This window comes from Zootoca vivipara, chromosome 3 (assembly GCF_965207765.1).
Source record: "Zootoca vivipara chromosome 3, rZooViv2.hap1.1, whole genome shotgun sequence".
Taxonomy (NCBI): domain Eukaryota; kingdom Metazoa; phylum Chordata; class Lepidosauria; order Squamata; family Lacertidae; genus Zootoca; species Zootoca vivipara.
The window spans coordinates 95,211,047-95,225,117 of NC_142586.1; the positions used below are offsets into that span (position 1 = coordinate 95,211,047).

The 14,071-nt window shown below is 40.7% G+C and overlaps 1 protein-coding gene across 3 annotated transcripts in view; it reads left to right on the forward strand.

Annotated features, from left to right (window-relative positions):
- LPGAT1 (lysophosphatidylglycerol acyltransferase 1) overlaps window positions 1-8,895 on the forward strand; it is a 54,277-nt gene extending 45,382 nt beyond the window's left edge. For all 3 annotated transcript variants that reach the window (XM_088666715.1, XM_035111280.3, XM_035111279.3), the window contains 3 exons: window positions 1,936-2,062; window positions 5,466-5,572; window positions 7,124-8,895. In XM_088666715.1, the coding sequence (XP_088522841.1) occupies window positions 1,936-2,062; window positions 5,466-5,572; window positions 7,124-7,275 (386 nt within the window). In that variant the 3' untranslated portion in view covers window positions 7,276-8,895. The remainder of the gene's footprint in view (window positions 1-1,935; window positions 2,063-5,465; window positions 5,573-7,123) is intronic.
- Window positions 8,896-14,071: the final 5,176 nt, after the last annotated feature.

Here is a 14,071-nt window from a genome sequence, read left to right on the forward strand (position 1 = left end):
TCGGTCAGTAAGCCAGCTACAAATCCACTGAATGGTAGCATTGTCTAGCCCACATTTTACCAGCTTCTTTACAAGAATATCATGGGGCACCTTGTCAAAGGCCTTGCTGAAATCAAGATAGGCTACATCCACATGCTTCACTTTATCTCAGTTGCTCTCTTTTAATATTTTCATGGTAGTTTTGTTGTCATAAACCAAGTTGGCATATAGTACTTTGGTTCTTGTTTCTATGAAGACTTCCTTTCTTAGGTATGGTGATGGTTTTCTCCTTGGCATTGTGAGAATATCCTCTAGTCATTGATTGTGAATATATGGTTTCCTGTGATTTAAAACCTCTACTTAAATAGTAATGAAGTGTTGATGTAAATGGGCTATAAATTAAAATGTGTATCTATATATTGTTGTGTTAAAGAGTTATTAAATAATAGCCACTATTTTGTTTGCTAAAAAATATTTTGAAAAGGGCTCAGTCTGCATTGAGAAAGTGTGATGAAGAAGCTTTTGAAAGCCTGAAACAGAATGAGTAACTAAGAAAAGAAAGGTCTCTAGGCGATGAGAACTTATGCCAAAACAAATATATTAGTAGGTTGCCATGTCTTCTTTGATACTACTTCATACATTCCATGCTGATCCTGGTATTGAAAACAGATTTGTGTACTAAGCCTGTTGAGACCAGAGGTTGCAAGCACTTGCAGGCTTCAGCAGTGTATCAGACGTATGTCATTTCCTCTGCCCAGGGAGAAAGTGCTCCTACACCGAACATGGCACTAGGTTAAGCTTTTTAAGTGCTTGGCTTAATTAGCATCTCACTTGTTGACAGAATGCCAGATATTTAATGGTGTGCCTTTAATGCTTATTGATAATTTAAATCATGTTGGTTAGAGCATGGTGCTGATAATGCCAGGGATGCCGGTTTGATCCCCGTATGGGACAGCTGCATTGCAGGAGGTTGGACTAGATGATCCTCAGGTTCCCTTCCAACTCTATAATCCTATGATTCTATGTTGTTATTAAAGCATCCTCACATTGTACATCTGAATAATCCTACTAATGTACATATAGCCATAGAAACATCTATGTATTTCAATAAGAGAAGTTCTTTAAAGCAAGCAGCAGTGCTAATAATATACCCTGAATTATTCTTTCCTAGGGCTATTTGGAGGATACACGGTAGATTTTGTGTAAGAGAACAGGGCGAGAGGGATTGGGGAGGGGATGGAGTGGGGTCTTTGGATAACCAGAATTTAAATACAGTGGTACCTCTACTTACGAATTTAATGCGTTCCGAACGCACATTTGTAAGTCGAAAAAAATTGTAAGTCGAATCCCATAGGAATGCATTGGGAGAAAAAATTCGTAAGTAGAAGCAACCCTATCTAAAAATTCGTAAGTAGAAAAAAATCCTATCTAAACTGCATCCAAGATGGCGGACGGAGCTCCATTCGTAAGTAGAAACATTTGTAAGTAGAGTTATTCGTAACTAGAGGTACCACTGTAATTGAAATGTATGAAGTCATGATCAAGGGTAGCCATTTTTTTATATTATGATTTGGAATATAAGGGAGTTTTCTGCTAATTCTCTAATTTGAGAAGTAAGAGCTGAACATAACCTGCTTTGGCATCGTGTAGTACCTGTGTTTCTCCGAAAATAAGACACCGTCTTATATTTATTTTTCCTCAAAAAAACACACTATGGCTTATTTTCAGGGGATGTCTTATATTCCTTGAATGCTTAAAAATCCTGCTATGGCTTATTTTATGGCTGCGTCTTATTTTTGGAGAAACAGGGTAGGATGGTACTTTATCAAATCATAGAATGCAGATTATCAAATGAGTTGGCGTGATGTACTGTATTAGAACAGAAGTAGGATACTAACAATTGAAAATCTTACTCTTTCTGTTTCCTTTCTTTTGTTCTGTAATTCCCCTTCTTAGAAAGTAAATCAAAAGGTCTTCAGTGGGTGATAGATACAACCATTGCATATCCCAAAGCTGAACCCCTAGACATCCAGACCTGGATTCTTGGCTACAGGCGACCAACAATCACACATGTACATTACAGGTAGGAAAAATATGTTTGTCTTCTGTTAATTTTGAATCGAGACCTGGAACAAATATGTTAGGTACTTGTAGGACATTTTGGAATATGACTGGCTTGAAATAAAATTTTCACATTACTTTATTCTTTGTTTTTGGACAGGCAAATTACTTTCAATAAGTTAACTTGGGGGGTGTATGTTGGTATGGTAGATAGAAGTTGCTGTGGGGATAGGTGAGGTTTTTTTTTTACCTCCCAATAGCAATAAGAAAGTCAGACTATAACAGCATACTCCTTGAATTAAAGCCAGTACTTCAGTTATAGTCAAATGTGTCTTTTGAAAACCAAAGCAAGGAAGTTGTTCCTCGCTTGGCTAATAACTGGACATAGAGACCCTATCTACCCATCCATGGTGATCTTACATACCATCATACGATATGGCCCTTGCAAGTGTGGCAAACATTTACTGGGTCTGCCCATGACTTCTGTAATGAAGAATGCTGAATGCCAAGTCAGTCTTCAATAAACCATGCGGAGCCATGCTTTGATCATGGATGAGCAGGTGTATCACCAAGACCTGTGTGGGGCAGCTGGGCTGGCCAGATCTGACTTGGCTCTGCCCATCAGGTGTGACGTCAGACATCAGTCATGCACATTTGCCAAAGAAGTCTGGTTAGTCTTGCGTTCACCTGCCATATGCCCACCATGCGTTTACATGTATTTGCCCTGCAAACAATAGTGGTGTTTACTACAAGACTCGCTTTCAAGGTATCTAGCCTGGATTTGCCACACACAGCATAAAGTGGTCCTCAGATAATGGCACGAAGCAAGTAGATAGAGGCTTTGGAAAATTTACTGAATATTGGGGGCCAATTACATTTAGTTTTAATGCATACAGCCTACAACTAACAGACCACTGAGTGCAGGCTAGAGAGTGGGGGTTGAGCCCACCTTTCCACAGTGACCTGTCACTAAGTCTGGCTGCTAACCTGCCTGAGTTGCCTGAAATAGCTTGGGAGAAATATATTTGGAAGAGGAGAAGGGTCAGCATTTACTGTTTTCTTCTGTTCTCTCTTTCTCGGGTCCAGTTTGGACAACCATTCCTGTCTTGTTTATGAATCCAGTAACAAGTGCTCCTCCCTCCCTTACCCCTTTGCTCCTTCCATCACACTCTGGCTTCATCATGAAGATCCTGACCTGCATTAAGCCAGATTCCCCCACTTTTTGTGCAATGCAAAGCTCTGCTTTAGAACAAGCCAAGATCTTCATGCTGAAGCTGGCACACAGCGGAAGGAGAGAAGGGTTTAAGGAGGGTTATGATATTTGATACAAAAATAGTCAAGTGGATTTATTAAAATTTAGAAATGTATGTTCCCCCTTTTCTTCAGTCCACTTACCGTTCCAGAGTTCAGCTCCATAGAAAATGTTCTGTGTAATTTCAGCAGAAGCCAGCTGTGCACAGTTTAAATTGCCTGTGATACTATCAAGGAACATTTTACCCTCCCATGTAACCCCTGGAGCAGTTTTGTGCTTTATTTGGTGACAGTTGAAATGCATGCAGCAGTTTTTAAACATTAAAAAGGTGAACCTTCCACTTGAAGCATTAAGGGAGAGAGGTAAGACCAAAGGTCAAGTCAGGAATCTACTGGTATGCATGCAGTTGTGAATCCAGGAGACCAGGATGACAGATCAGTGGGGGAAATGCTTGGGTGGGGGAGAACATTTGAACAGAGCTGAGACCTGGCACTTCATAATCCTATTCAGTCACCTCCCAGGTCCCCCTTGAGAACATGTATTGTATATAAAACATTGCACACACAGCTGCAGCCTGTTCCTGAAAATCTTTTCAGTGTTGTGCATTAGAGTTTAAATAGCACTCAGAAATCTGCTGAAGGTAATGAAAACATAACAGTGTAGGAAGGGCGAATGAAAGGTGGAATGGCAAACAGAATCCTATTATGAAAGACTTTTTCTTTTGGAGACTAAACTCAACTAGTCATTTCATGCCTTTAACTGGAAGGCCAATGCACAGCAGTCTTACGTAAGAGAAGCCAAAAGGCACTTACGTTAAAGAGATCGCTAATGAGAATGGAGAGCAGCTACTTTCTTGACCTTTCGATATCTTCCAGGCTTGTTGAAGCTAAAACGTAATAGCAAGATCCTGGAGAAAAAGAGAGGCCGTGATGATGTGAATGGAAATTTGTTGGTGAAATGAGTAAGATAAATATTTGGCGGTTGAAGTGAGCGTGAAATTTTCCATTCAGTAAATTAACTTTTTGTCATGGGGCAATGAAACGATGTTCCTCTAGCTAGCCATCCTATTATGATATGTATAATGAAGGCTTGAGGGGGTGCAATTTGATCTTGTGTTTTGGAGTATTTGAGGCATAGAGTTAAGTGCTATAGTGATAGCACAATAGGATGCTTTTCCCTGGCTCTTCCTTTGAGGACTGACCCTGGCTGTTGTGGCATAAATGATGCTGTTCTGACATTAAGGAAAAGTCCTGTTTGGTGCACAATTGCCCCCCCCCAACACTCTCCTTTGCAGCAGATAGAGGGAATATAGGGTAATACTAGTTGTCCGTACTTCGCTTACTAAATTGAAATTCTGAATCCAGGGAACTAGAATGTGTTCAGGAACAGAAGGCACTGCATATGTGCAGACATGTTTTATTTACATATGAATAGAATTATAAATGTTGAAGATGCAATGGGAACCGGCCTTGAGAAAGGAGCAGAGGAAAGTTGGAGAAGAAATGTGCCAACATAAATATGCTTGATGGACGCTCCTCATTGTGAAATATGAATTGGACTGGTTTGGTACAGGGAACCAATGTTTGAATATAAGAACTTTCAGAGTCTGCATTCCCCCCCCCCCCAAAAAAGTACATTGACAAGGTGGTAGAAGAGCTTTCTTAGTGGCTGCACTGACTGCATCTTCCTTCCTAAGGAGAACTGTTTTGCCTCCTCTTTATAGTCTTTTACCAACAGGTGATGACTTTTTCTTTCTTTAATCTTTTGCTTAGACATGCCCTCAGATTGATTGCACTTGACTAATTAAGGTATTTGAAAAAGAAGTGTATCTGAAGAAGTGTGCATGCACATGAAAGCTTATACCTAGAACAAACTTAGTTGGTCTCTAAGGTGCTACTGGACAATTTTTAAATTTTGACTGCGTCAGGCCAACACGGCTACCTACCTGAATCTAATATATTTGAAGTGTGCCCCTAAATATTGTTGTAAGAGATGAGTCCAACAAATTGGTCACTTTTTAAAGTTATGCAAACAGTTCTTCTGAGAATAGAATGAATAAATGCTGTAGTGGAGAATATGCCAGGTCCTGTTCCAGAGTTCACCTGATTCACCTTACAAATGGAAAATTATTCCATATGTCTAGTGTACTGTTCTGTCTGTCTTTGAAATGCAGGATTTTTCCAATTAAAGATGTACCTGTTGAGCCTGCAGCCCTCACCGTTTGGTTGTATCAACGGTTCATCGAAAAGGAGGATCTTTTGTCACACTTTTACAAAACAGGTAACACTTTCTTAAGATAAAAAGCAAGCATTTTTAAAATTCGGCTCCTTTCATGCATGTTTTCACTTAATGTTCAACTAATTAGAAGTCCAGGATTAAGCTTTCCACTATAATTAGAGATGTGAAGGTGGACGTTTTCTCCCAATTTTTCTATTTTCCTGTTCCCCCTCCCCCCCCCCAAAAAAAGAAAAATTGGGAAAGCCCTATGGTTTCTCCCAATTTTTCTGGGTTTTCCCCAAGCCACCCCATCTCTAGTTATCATCTCAGGCCTTGGGCATTGCATTTCTAATGTACCTGAATTTTGCGCAACTTTTTCTTTTTCTTTTTGTATTGTTGGCTTTGTTATGTGCCAGTTAATAAATAACATATTCAAAAATGATTCTTTTTAAAAAGTATTGAACGTGCCACTTTCAGCCCAGTCCTCTACATGTCTACTCAAAAGTAAGCCTCATTGAATTCAGTAGGGCTTTTATTGCAGCATGAATTTAAGATTGCAGGCATGGGATCAGCCATGCGGGTATTGCAAAAGTTGGCGTTACATATTCTCTTACCGTCTTGCTGCACTTCGTGATGCTATTGCATGGGAGTCGAGATACAGAGCGGCATGAGCCTTTGGGAAGGGCAACAGGAAAATTCTCCTTCCACAGTAGCTGGAGGGAATGTTCTGACATGTGAAGAGGGGAAAGCATAACTTGTAAAGAGTGGTAATGCTGAAGTGGAGGAAGATTCCCCAGTGAGAATTAAAGCATTTTAAAATGCACATGTTATTTTAACTTTATATGCTGCTACCATGCTGCCCGAGGTAGTTCTTAACAAATGTTTACAAATCTCATTCTGAAAGCCTAACTCAGGCTTCTTCAACCTCGGCCCTCCAGATGTTTTGAGACTACAATTCCCATCATCCCTGACCACTAGTCCTGCTACCTTGGGATCATGGGAGTTGTAGGCCAAAAACATCTGGATGCCCGAGTTTGAGGAAGCCTGGCTTAACCGATTGAGCCCTTTTTCTCTAGGTCTACTAGGAAGATCCAAGCAATCAGCTCTCCACCCTATGCACATTAGGGAAATCTGATACCATCTGTAGGTGGAGGCTGCTTTACAAATAATTAGCTTTACCTGCCCTTTGGATCCTTTCCAACTCTACAGTTCTATGTTTCTAATTACTACATATGCCACGCACCCAGTATATTAATGTGTATACAAATCTGCCAAGCCATTGTCATGCTGTCTCATTGCAAAAATGGCGCAGCTGTTGCTTCCTTAATTTCACTTGAAATTCGGGGAAATTATGGAGGGCCTAAGAAGCTAAACAAATCTGCAATCCTGTAGATCCAAATCTGTCCTTTTCTCCTACTGCAGAGAAGAAGAAAACACACTAGCGAAACTTAATTATGTTATGAGATGGCTTGTTGAGTAACCCTTATCTTGATTAATTAGAGCAGTGCTGTGCTATATCTGCATTGCACCGAGTTCTTGTTCTGTCCATGATGTGGCAACACACTGAAAAGGCAGCTTGAATGTGTAACTAACAGACTGTTCCTTCTCTTCCAGGAGCATTCCCCCCTTTGCAGGGACAGACAGAAATTGTTTCCCGGGAGATGACCCTTAGCAATTTGTGGCTGATACTCGTACAGTTGTTTGCGTTTTTGTCAGGTGGTATGTGGTACTGTGTTCTTCAGTATTTTTATCAATGCCTATTTTAAAAGGTGAATGAATGGGACCTAAGAACAAAAGGAGGAACTTGGTACTTTACAGAGTGCATCATGTTATGTTCAAATGTGAATATACCAGGATAAAGGAACATTACTGGATGGACTTTCTCCCCCTTCGGGAATTTTAAACTCCGCTAGGAGAGAGAATCAGTAACACAGCAACCTAATGATGTATTTTAAGAACTGTCCATATTTTTAAAGGGTGTGTCTTCCTCGCACATCCACGTCAGCAAATTCGGTGTTTGAACAGGAGATACAATTATACAACCACCACAGGTGAACATCTGCAGCAAGATTGCTTTCACCGCAGGTAGTATTCAGCATTAGTAAAAACTTGGAATCTTCAGCAACTTTCTCTCCAGTAGTCTGTACTGCAAGTCTTGTGGTAGAGATCCCTCATCTGCACAAGCTCAAGTTGTATTGTAATTAATCATGCTGGATCTGTTTAATGTACTCTGCAGACCTGGTTATGGTATTGTGAGTGCCCCATGTTACCTGTTTAGTAGAGACCTCTCTCTTCTTCTTCTTCTTCTGGAAAAAAATATCTCAGTGAGATCTTGTATGGGAAAGCTAGAAAAGGAAAAGCGCTCTGCAAAAGGCATTACTGTGCCATGAAGTATTGAAGAAATTGTGCATACCTCATTGACCCATCTGTTCTTACCATGTTTTCTGTCTTTCCTTGTGTAAAGGTACTTCAAAGATGGCACATCACATAACCCGCTTTCCGTTCTGGTTTTACGGTGCATTTTGTAAATTGGTAGGGATCTTTTCTTTCTTTCTTTGCAAAACAATTTTGAAAATGCAATACAGTGGTAGAAAAGAGCATAGCTTGAAAGGAATTTTGATGCTGTCCATGACAAATTGGATTCTTGATAGCTATTAGCAGTTCAGAAAGGTCTGTGGATTGCCATCCCTAAAGTGTACCTGTTGCCACAGTCTAGCCCAGGTGATATGGGTGGGCGTTGTTTTTAACCTTTATAGAGGCCTTTTTCCATTTGACACAACAGTACTGGAACATCCATGTGAGGGTTTATGCCAAGCACCACAATTCTTTGCTTATAGGGGGGAAATATAAAAGGAAGTTAGCAGAGTCATGAAACAGTATATCTAGTCATTGGGTAAAACGTTTGCTTTACCATCCTCAACTAATGTAAAAATTCTCTGAACCATGAAGAGCATTACGAAATCTGCCATCTTGCTGAAAAATGTCACTGTCATAGAAAGGGAATTTCAATTTAAGAGGCAGACTGGCACTAAAGCAGGATTTCAGGTAATAACGTTACAGTTTTATAATGGTTTTGAAGGAAATATATTTGTTACCTATCACTCTTGGAACGTTTGGCATCCTGTCTGTATGACTATATGAAGATATATTTAAAAAGAACCATTCCTAGGAAACAGTTCCTAATTTCCACATACAGACGCGCAAACGAAGCTTGAATGACAGAATGTTGTCTTTTTATGGACTGTAAGTTTTTCTAAGAGCCAAGCCAAGCCAACAGTAGTTGTCTGTGCTAAGTTTGAGGTATATATTCTCCTGGTTTCCCCCCCCAAAGTCACATGAGAACCAATTTTGGTGAGTAGTATACAAAATAAAAATATAAAACCACAGCATCATCCTTTTTTCTTTTGCTTTGAGTGGGGAAGAGGGGGAATGGGAAGAGATGAATTTCCCCTAGCTATGGGAATGAAACGTCACCTTACCGAATACAGGCGAATAGTGTTTTTAAATAATGAAATGCATTTTGGCATGGATGATGGCAACATCCGCCATTCATTCTAGAAGATAACTCCAGTACATTTCACTGGAATGAGACCACTGCAGATACAATGGGAAAAGTCAGTTGGCAGTTCAGACCTGCTTTTTGAACTTCATGCAAACTTAAGGATAAAACATAGAAATAAAATCCATTTTAAATAAAGCACTTCTTACAGAAGGAAGCCTTTGGGGGGGGGAGTGGCCAGAGTTCTTTGGTTTTTAATCCTCCTTGCCTTGTTGAGTTATAGCAAGCAGTTTGCTTCATTTCTGGTACTGATGTATGTAGCTTCGATCCTGAATGACAAACATCTTGAACTGGGATGCAAAGCAGCAGCTGCTGTTTTAGTGTATAATTTATTTGGACATACGACCTATTTTAGGAAGGGCGTGATTATTCTCAAAACAAAGACTTGCATCCATGGGCGTAGCCAGGATTTTTTGTGGGGGGGGGAGGACTTTTGTTAGGGGAGGCAGAACCGACATGATTGGTCAGTTAAGTATTTCTATTGTTTTACTTGATCGGGGGTGGGGGTGGGTGCTGCTGCTGCTGCTGCTGCTGCTGCTCTCCCTGCCTCCTTGGCTATGCCCATGCTTGCATCTAAATGTAGGTAGTGAAAATTAGGTATGCATTGTGCTGCTTCATCAGACTTCCTGTTTGTTCTGCTATAGCTGCATTGAATTCATCAGAACCAAATCCAGAGTACGTTTGCGGAATACAGAAAAATGGAAAGTTAGTTAAGAGAACATTTTTAAAATGTGTGTATATATACATGAAATGCTGTATATACGCAGTAGGTTGGTCCAGTTTTGAGTACAGTAAAGGTAAAGGTACCCCTGACCGTTAGGTCCAGTCACGGACGACTCTGGGGTTGCACGCTCATCTCGCTCTATAGGCCGAGGGAGCCGGCGTTTTTCCGCAGACAGCTTCCAGGTCATGTGGCCAGCATGACTAAGCTGCTTCTGGCGAACCAGAGCAGCGCACGGAAACGCCGTTTGCCTTCCCGCCGGAGTGGAACCTATTTATCTACTTGCACTTTAACATGCTTTCGAACTGCTAGGTTGGCAGGAGCTGGGGCTGAACAACGGGAGCTCGCCCCGTCGTGGGGATTCGAACTGCTGACCTTCCAATCAGCAAGCCCTAGGCTCTGTGGTTTAGACCATAGTGCCGCCTGTGTCCTTTTGAGTACAGTAGTTCAGTTGAAAACGCCCTGTGTTAATGTTGGCTTGAGCCTTCCATTTAATGAAGTATTTCATAGTGAGTGAGGGTTCAACATAGGCATCTGGTTGGCCAGAGGATGCTGTCATTGGCCTGTTCCAGCAGGCTCTTTTGTTCTTATGAGTGGACATTGTCCTGGGTTGTCTGCCTCTTACAAAGAGGAGACAGAGGATTCATTGCACATTGGAATATAATGAACTTCCTCAACATCTTTTGCATCACCTAATCCGACATAAGACAGTATCTTACAATTCTGTATCCAAATTGTAGAGTTGGAAGCGACCCCGAGGGTCATCAATTCCAACCCCCTGCAATGCAGGAATTTCAACTAGATCACACTTTACAGATGGCCATCCAACCTCTGCTTTAAAACCTCCAGTGAAGCCCACCAACTTCCAAGGGAGTCCGTTCCACTGTTAAACAGCTCTTACCATCAGAAAGTTCTTCTTGATGATGATAAAAATATTAATATTAATAATAATAATTTTATTATTTAAGTCCCGCCCATCTGAGTTGCCCCAGCCAGTCCGGGTGGCTTCCAACACATCTAAAAACATAATAAAACATCAGAGTTGTTTAGTTGGAATCTCCTTTCTTGTAACTTGAATCCATTGGTTCGAGTCATCTAGATGAGCACCTCGCAGTTCCATCTTTGCAGCAGCTAGCTCACATTACAATTCATGTTCCTCTGTGTAAGCATACAATGAAAGAGGTGCATTTATATAATGGTATCAGAATAGTTGAAGATTAGAAAGGGACCACTAATTTGTGTCGAACTACTTCAATAGGCACCCTTGCTTTCTCTCCAAAAACATAGTGTAGAGCCAGCTCATCCCATGCTGAAGCTTACCATACTTGTATGCCATCATACGGGGATTGGTGGCTGTGGGACATACCTTGATGCGTTGGGGTCATCATGCAAAACTCTCCTGGCAATTCAGACATTGTGACTCTCTAACACACACATGCATTTTTCATCAGCGTGACTGGAGGATGTAATGTTAGACTCTGAATCATAATTATTTTAAAATTAATTATTAAATTTGTATACTGCCCTTCACCCGTAGAATTACAACATAAAGAACACAAAGTACACGATAAAAAGAAGAACAAGAACAAACTGTTAATCCCACACACACGCACAGAGCACACTTAAAAGTTCATCAGATGTTAGTTGGCCAAAGGCCTGGTTGAAGAGGAACCCTTTCATCTGGCGCCAAAAGGTGTATAATGAAGGCACCAGCTGAACCTCCCTAGGGAGAGCATTCCACGATAATGAAGGCTTCTTTGGCAAAGCCTGAATGGTGGATGGCAAACACCCACTCACAAAGCTCGATTTACTATGCCCTGCGTATTTATTTTCTATCCAGAATAGTTTGTGTAGAATAATATGCCCAGCAGAACATTGTTTTAACAAATCTAACTGCTTTACATGAGACAGTTTCATTTCAACATTATGGAACAGTAGAAAACACAAGGATAAAAATTACGATGCTTTCTCAGGTTTGGTGTGGGTGTTGGAGATTCAGCTGAACCTATTTTTAGTCTTGCAATTTTGCATCAGTATGTTGACTAGGTAGTGTAAAACATCAACCGAAGAAGATTTTAAGCGTTTTGAAGGCTAACCATTTATTAACAAGAAACCATCATGGCCTTAACCGTTTTAAGGTGATGCGTGCCATTCACACAGATCCCTTCCTCCCCACTCTTTGAGTTGAAAGTCACTGTTCTGCAAGCTTTCTTAACGTTTGCGCGTTATGCTGTTTTTAGCAAGAACTTCTGTTACAGTTACAATTGTAAACCTTACTTTATAAAGATCCAAAGGTCTTGTGGTGTTCAGGAAGCAAGACCATACTCCTTTGAAATCCAGCCAAAATATGGTGGATGTCAGGTCTGATCTGCAAACGTTCGTTTTTGCGACTTGGTTTGTTCAGCACGTGACTCATAACTGAATGTGCGAACTGCTTTTATGGAAAAGCATTGCATTGCGAAGTAATGTTGAGCCTGTGGTCAGTGATGGCTCATTGAGAGATAGAACATGCGTCTGTGAACTGGGCCAGTCTAATACAATTATGCAAACCATGCCTAACCTACCTATATCTACTCCACGGCTTCTTTTCATTTTAATGGGGACCCCCTTATTACAGTATATCCTAACGCTGCAGCACTTGGTGTTCTGTGCCCCAAAGCTGCTTTCTGGAAACAAGGATACCAAACAATTGTGTGGGGCAGCAGTTCAGGCTTTGAGAATTTCCTCTAGATAAAACGTTACATGCACTTGGGACCAAAGTTAATGAATTTCTTTCTGGACTTCTCAGCATACAGGTTGGTATGAATGAATGAATGGTATTGACACTTGGCCTTTGGCCGTGGATTTCTGTTTCTCCCAAAAACAAACACAACAAAGCTTACAGCTGAAGCTACCATACTGGCGAGGGGAGGTGGGGAGCCACATGAAAAAGTACATATGAAATAACCATGTTTTGCAGAGTTATACGCTTGGTTTTGTAAGGAGGGAGTTGGAAAGGGAAGATTAAACTGCAAGGTCATCACAATTAGTTGTGAATTACTTTTGTTGCTCTTGTACAAAACTTGTAGGTTGTCCTGTTGAATACCTGCCTACGAAAATTCCTTAAACATATGGTGGCTTTGAGAAAGTCTATGCATTTTATTGTTATACTTCTTAAATGTCCAGTAAAATCTTGCATTGAATTTCCTCCTTGATGGTGATGAAGATGATGGGGTTTGGGATGCCATATTCTTTAGTTTGGTCTCTTGCCTTCTCTTTTGTGTATCTTTTTCTTCCCCTTTTATTTTATGCCATATGTGATTGGAATGACTACAGGCACCATGGGGTGATTCTGTTAAAGGACTGGTCACATTTGGATTTTGTGCTTCAAGTTGATTTTTTTCTCTCAGAAACGTTTTCTTTATCAAAATAAATAACCAATCAACATTCTTCTTTTTTATACTTCTGCAGATACCAAAAATGCTTTCATCTTCGCAGGCAAATATATGGCATTATTGGGTTTGGAGTTTTTGTTTTCCATATTACAGCTGTTAATAGACAAGAAAGGGAAATAATGTGCTGGGTTCATTTTGTTTCCCATAAAACATTGAATCGGTTGTGTTATTTGTTCTTGCTGCAAGTTTGTATGTGTGTTAGCTAAATATATGGTTTGTTAATTCTGCTTCCAGCTGGAATAGTTCTATTTATAGTTCTCAGGAATAGCATAGAGACTCGTCTTTTTCTGCAAGAAGGGACTGGATTGTCACCTGCCATTTTAACTCAGTCACAGTAATAACTGCATAGATGTTTGCAGGGATCTAGTGACCAATATAAAGGTATGAACATTTCAGAGTTGCTTAAGGGAAAGAAGAAGGCTGCTGCCATAACGTATCTTTGTTTGTTTGTTTGTTTGTTTGAAATGTATGCAACCACTTTGAAGAACGTTTAGCTTAAAATAAGCAATACAGGGTGCCATGGTGCCATGGACTTACAGCCCTGCGATGCAGCGCTCTAGTAACACTAAGGCCTGGTTCAGGTTAAAAGCAACACCACAGGGAGAAGGTGTGGCTTTGTAAGCTGACAGAACTTCTGTAGAGACACTACTTTGCAAGCGCAAATGAGGGTTGCCTCTATGGCCGTGATTATGCAACTACACGACCCTTTTTGTGAGTTGCCACTGTAGCTCAGATTTGCATGTGGCTGGGTAGGGCGTGCTATAAGAACACCATTGTGAGGTTGAGTCCTACACAAACCTGGCGGAAGCCCTTGTTTGCACAGAGATGCCATTAGTCTGAACCCTTAG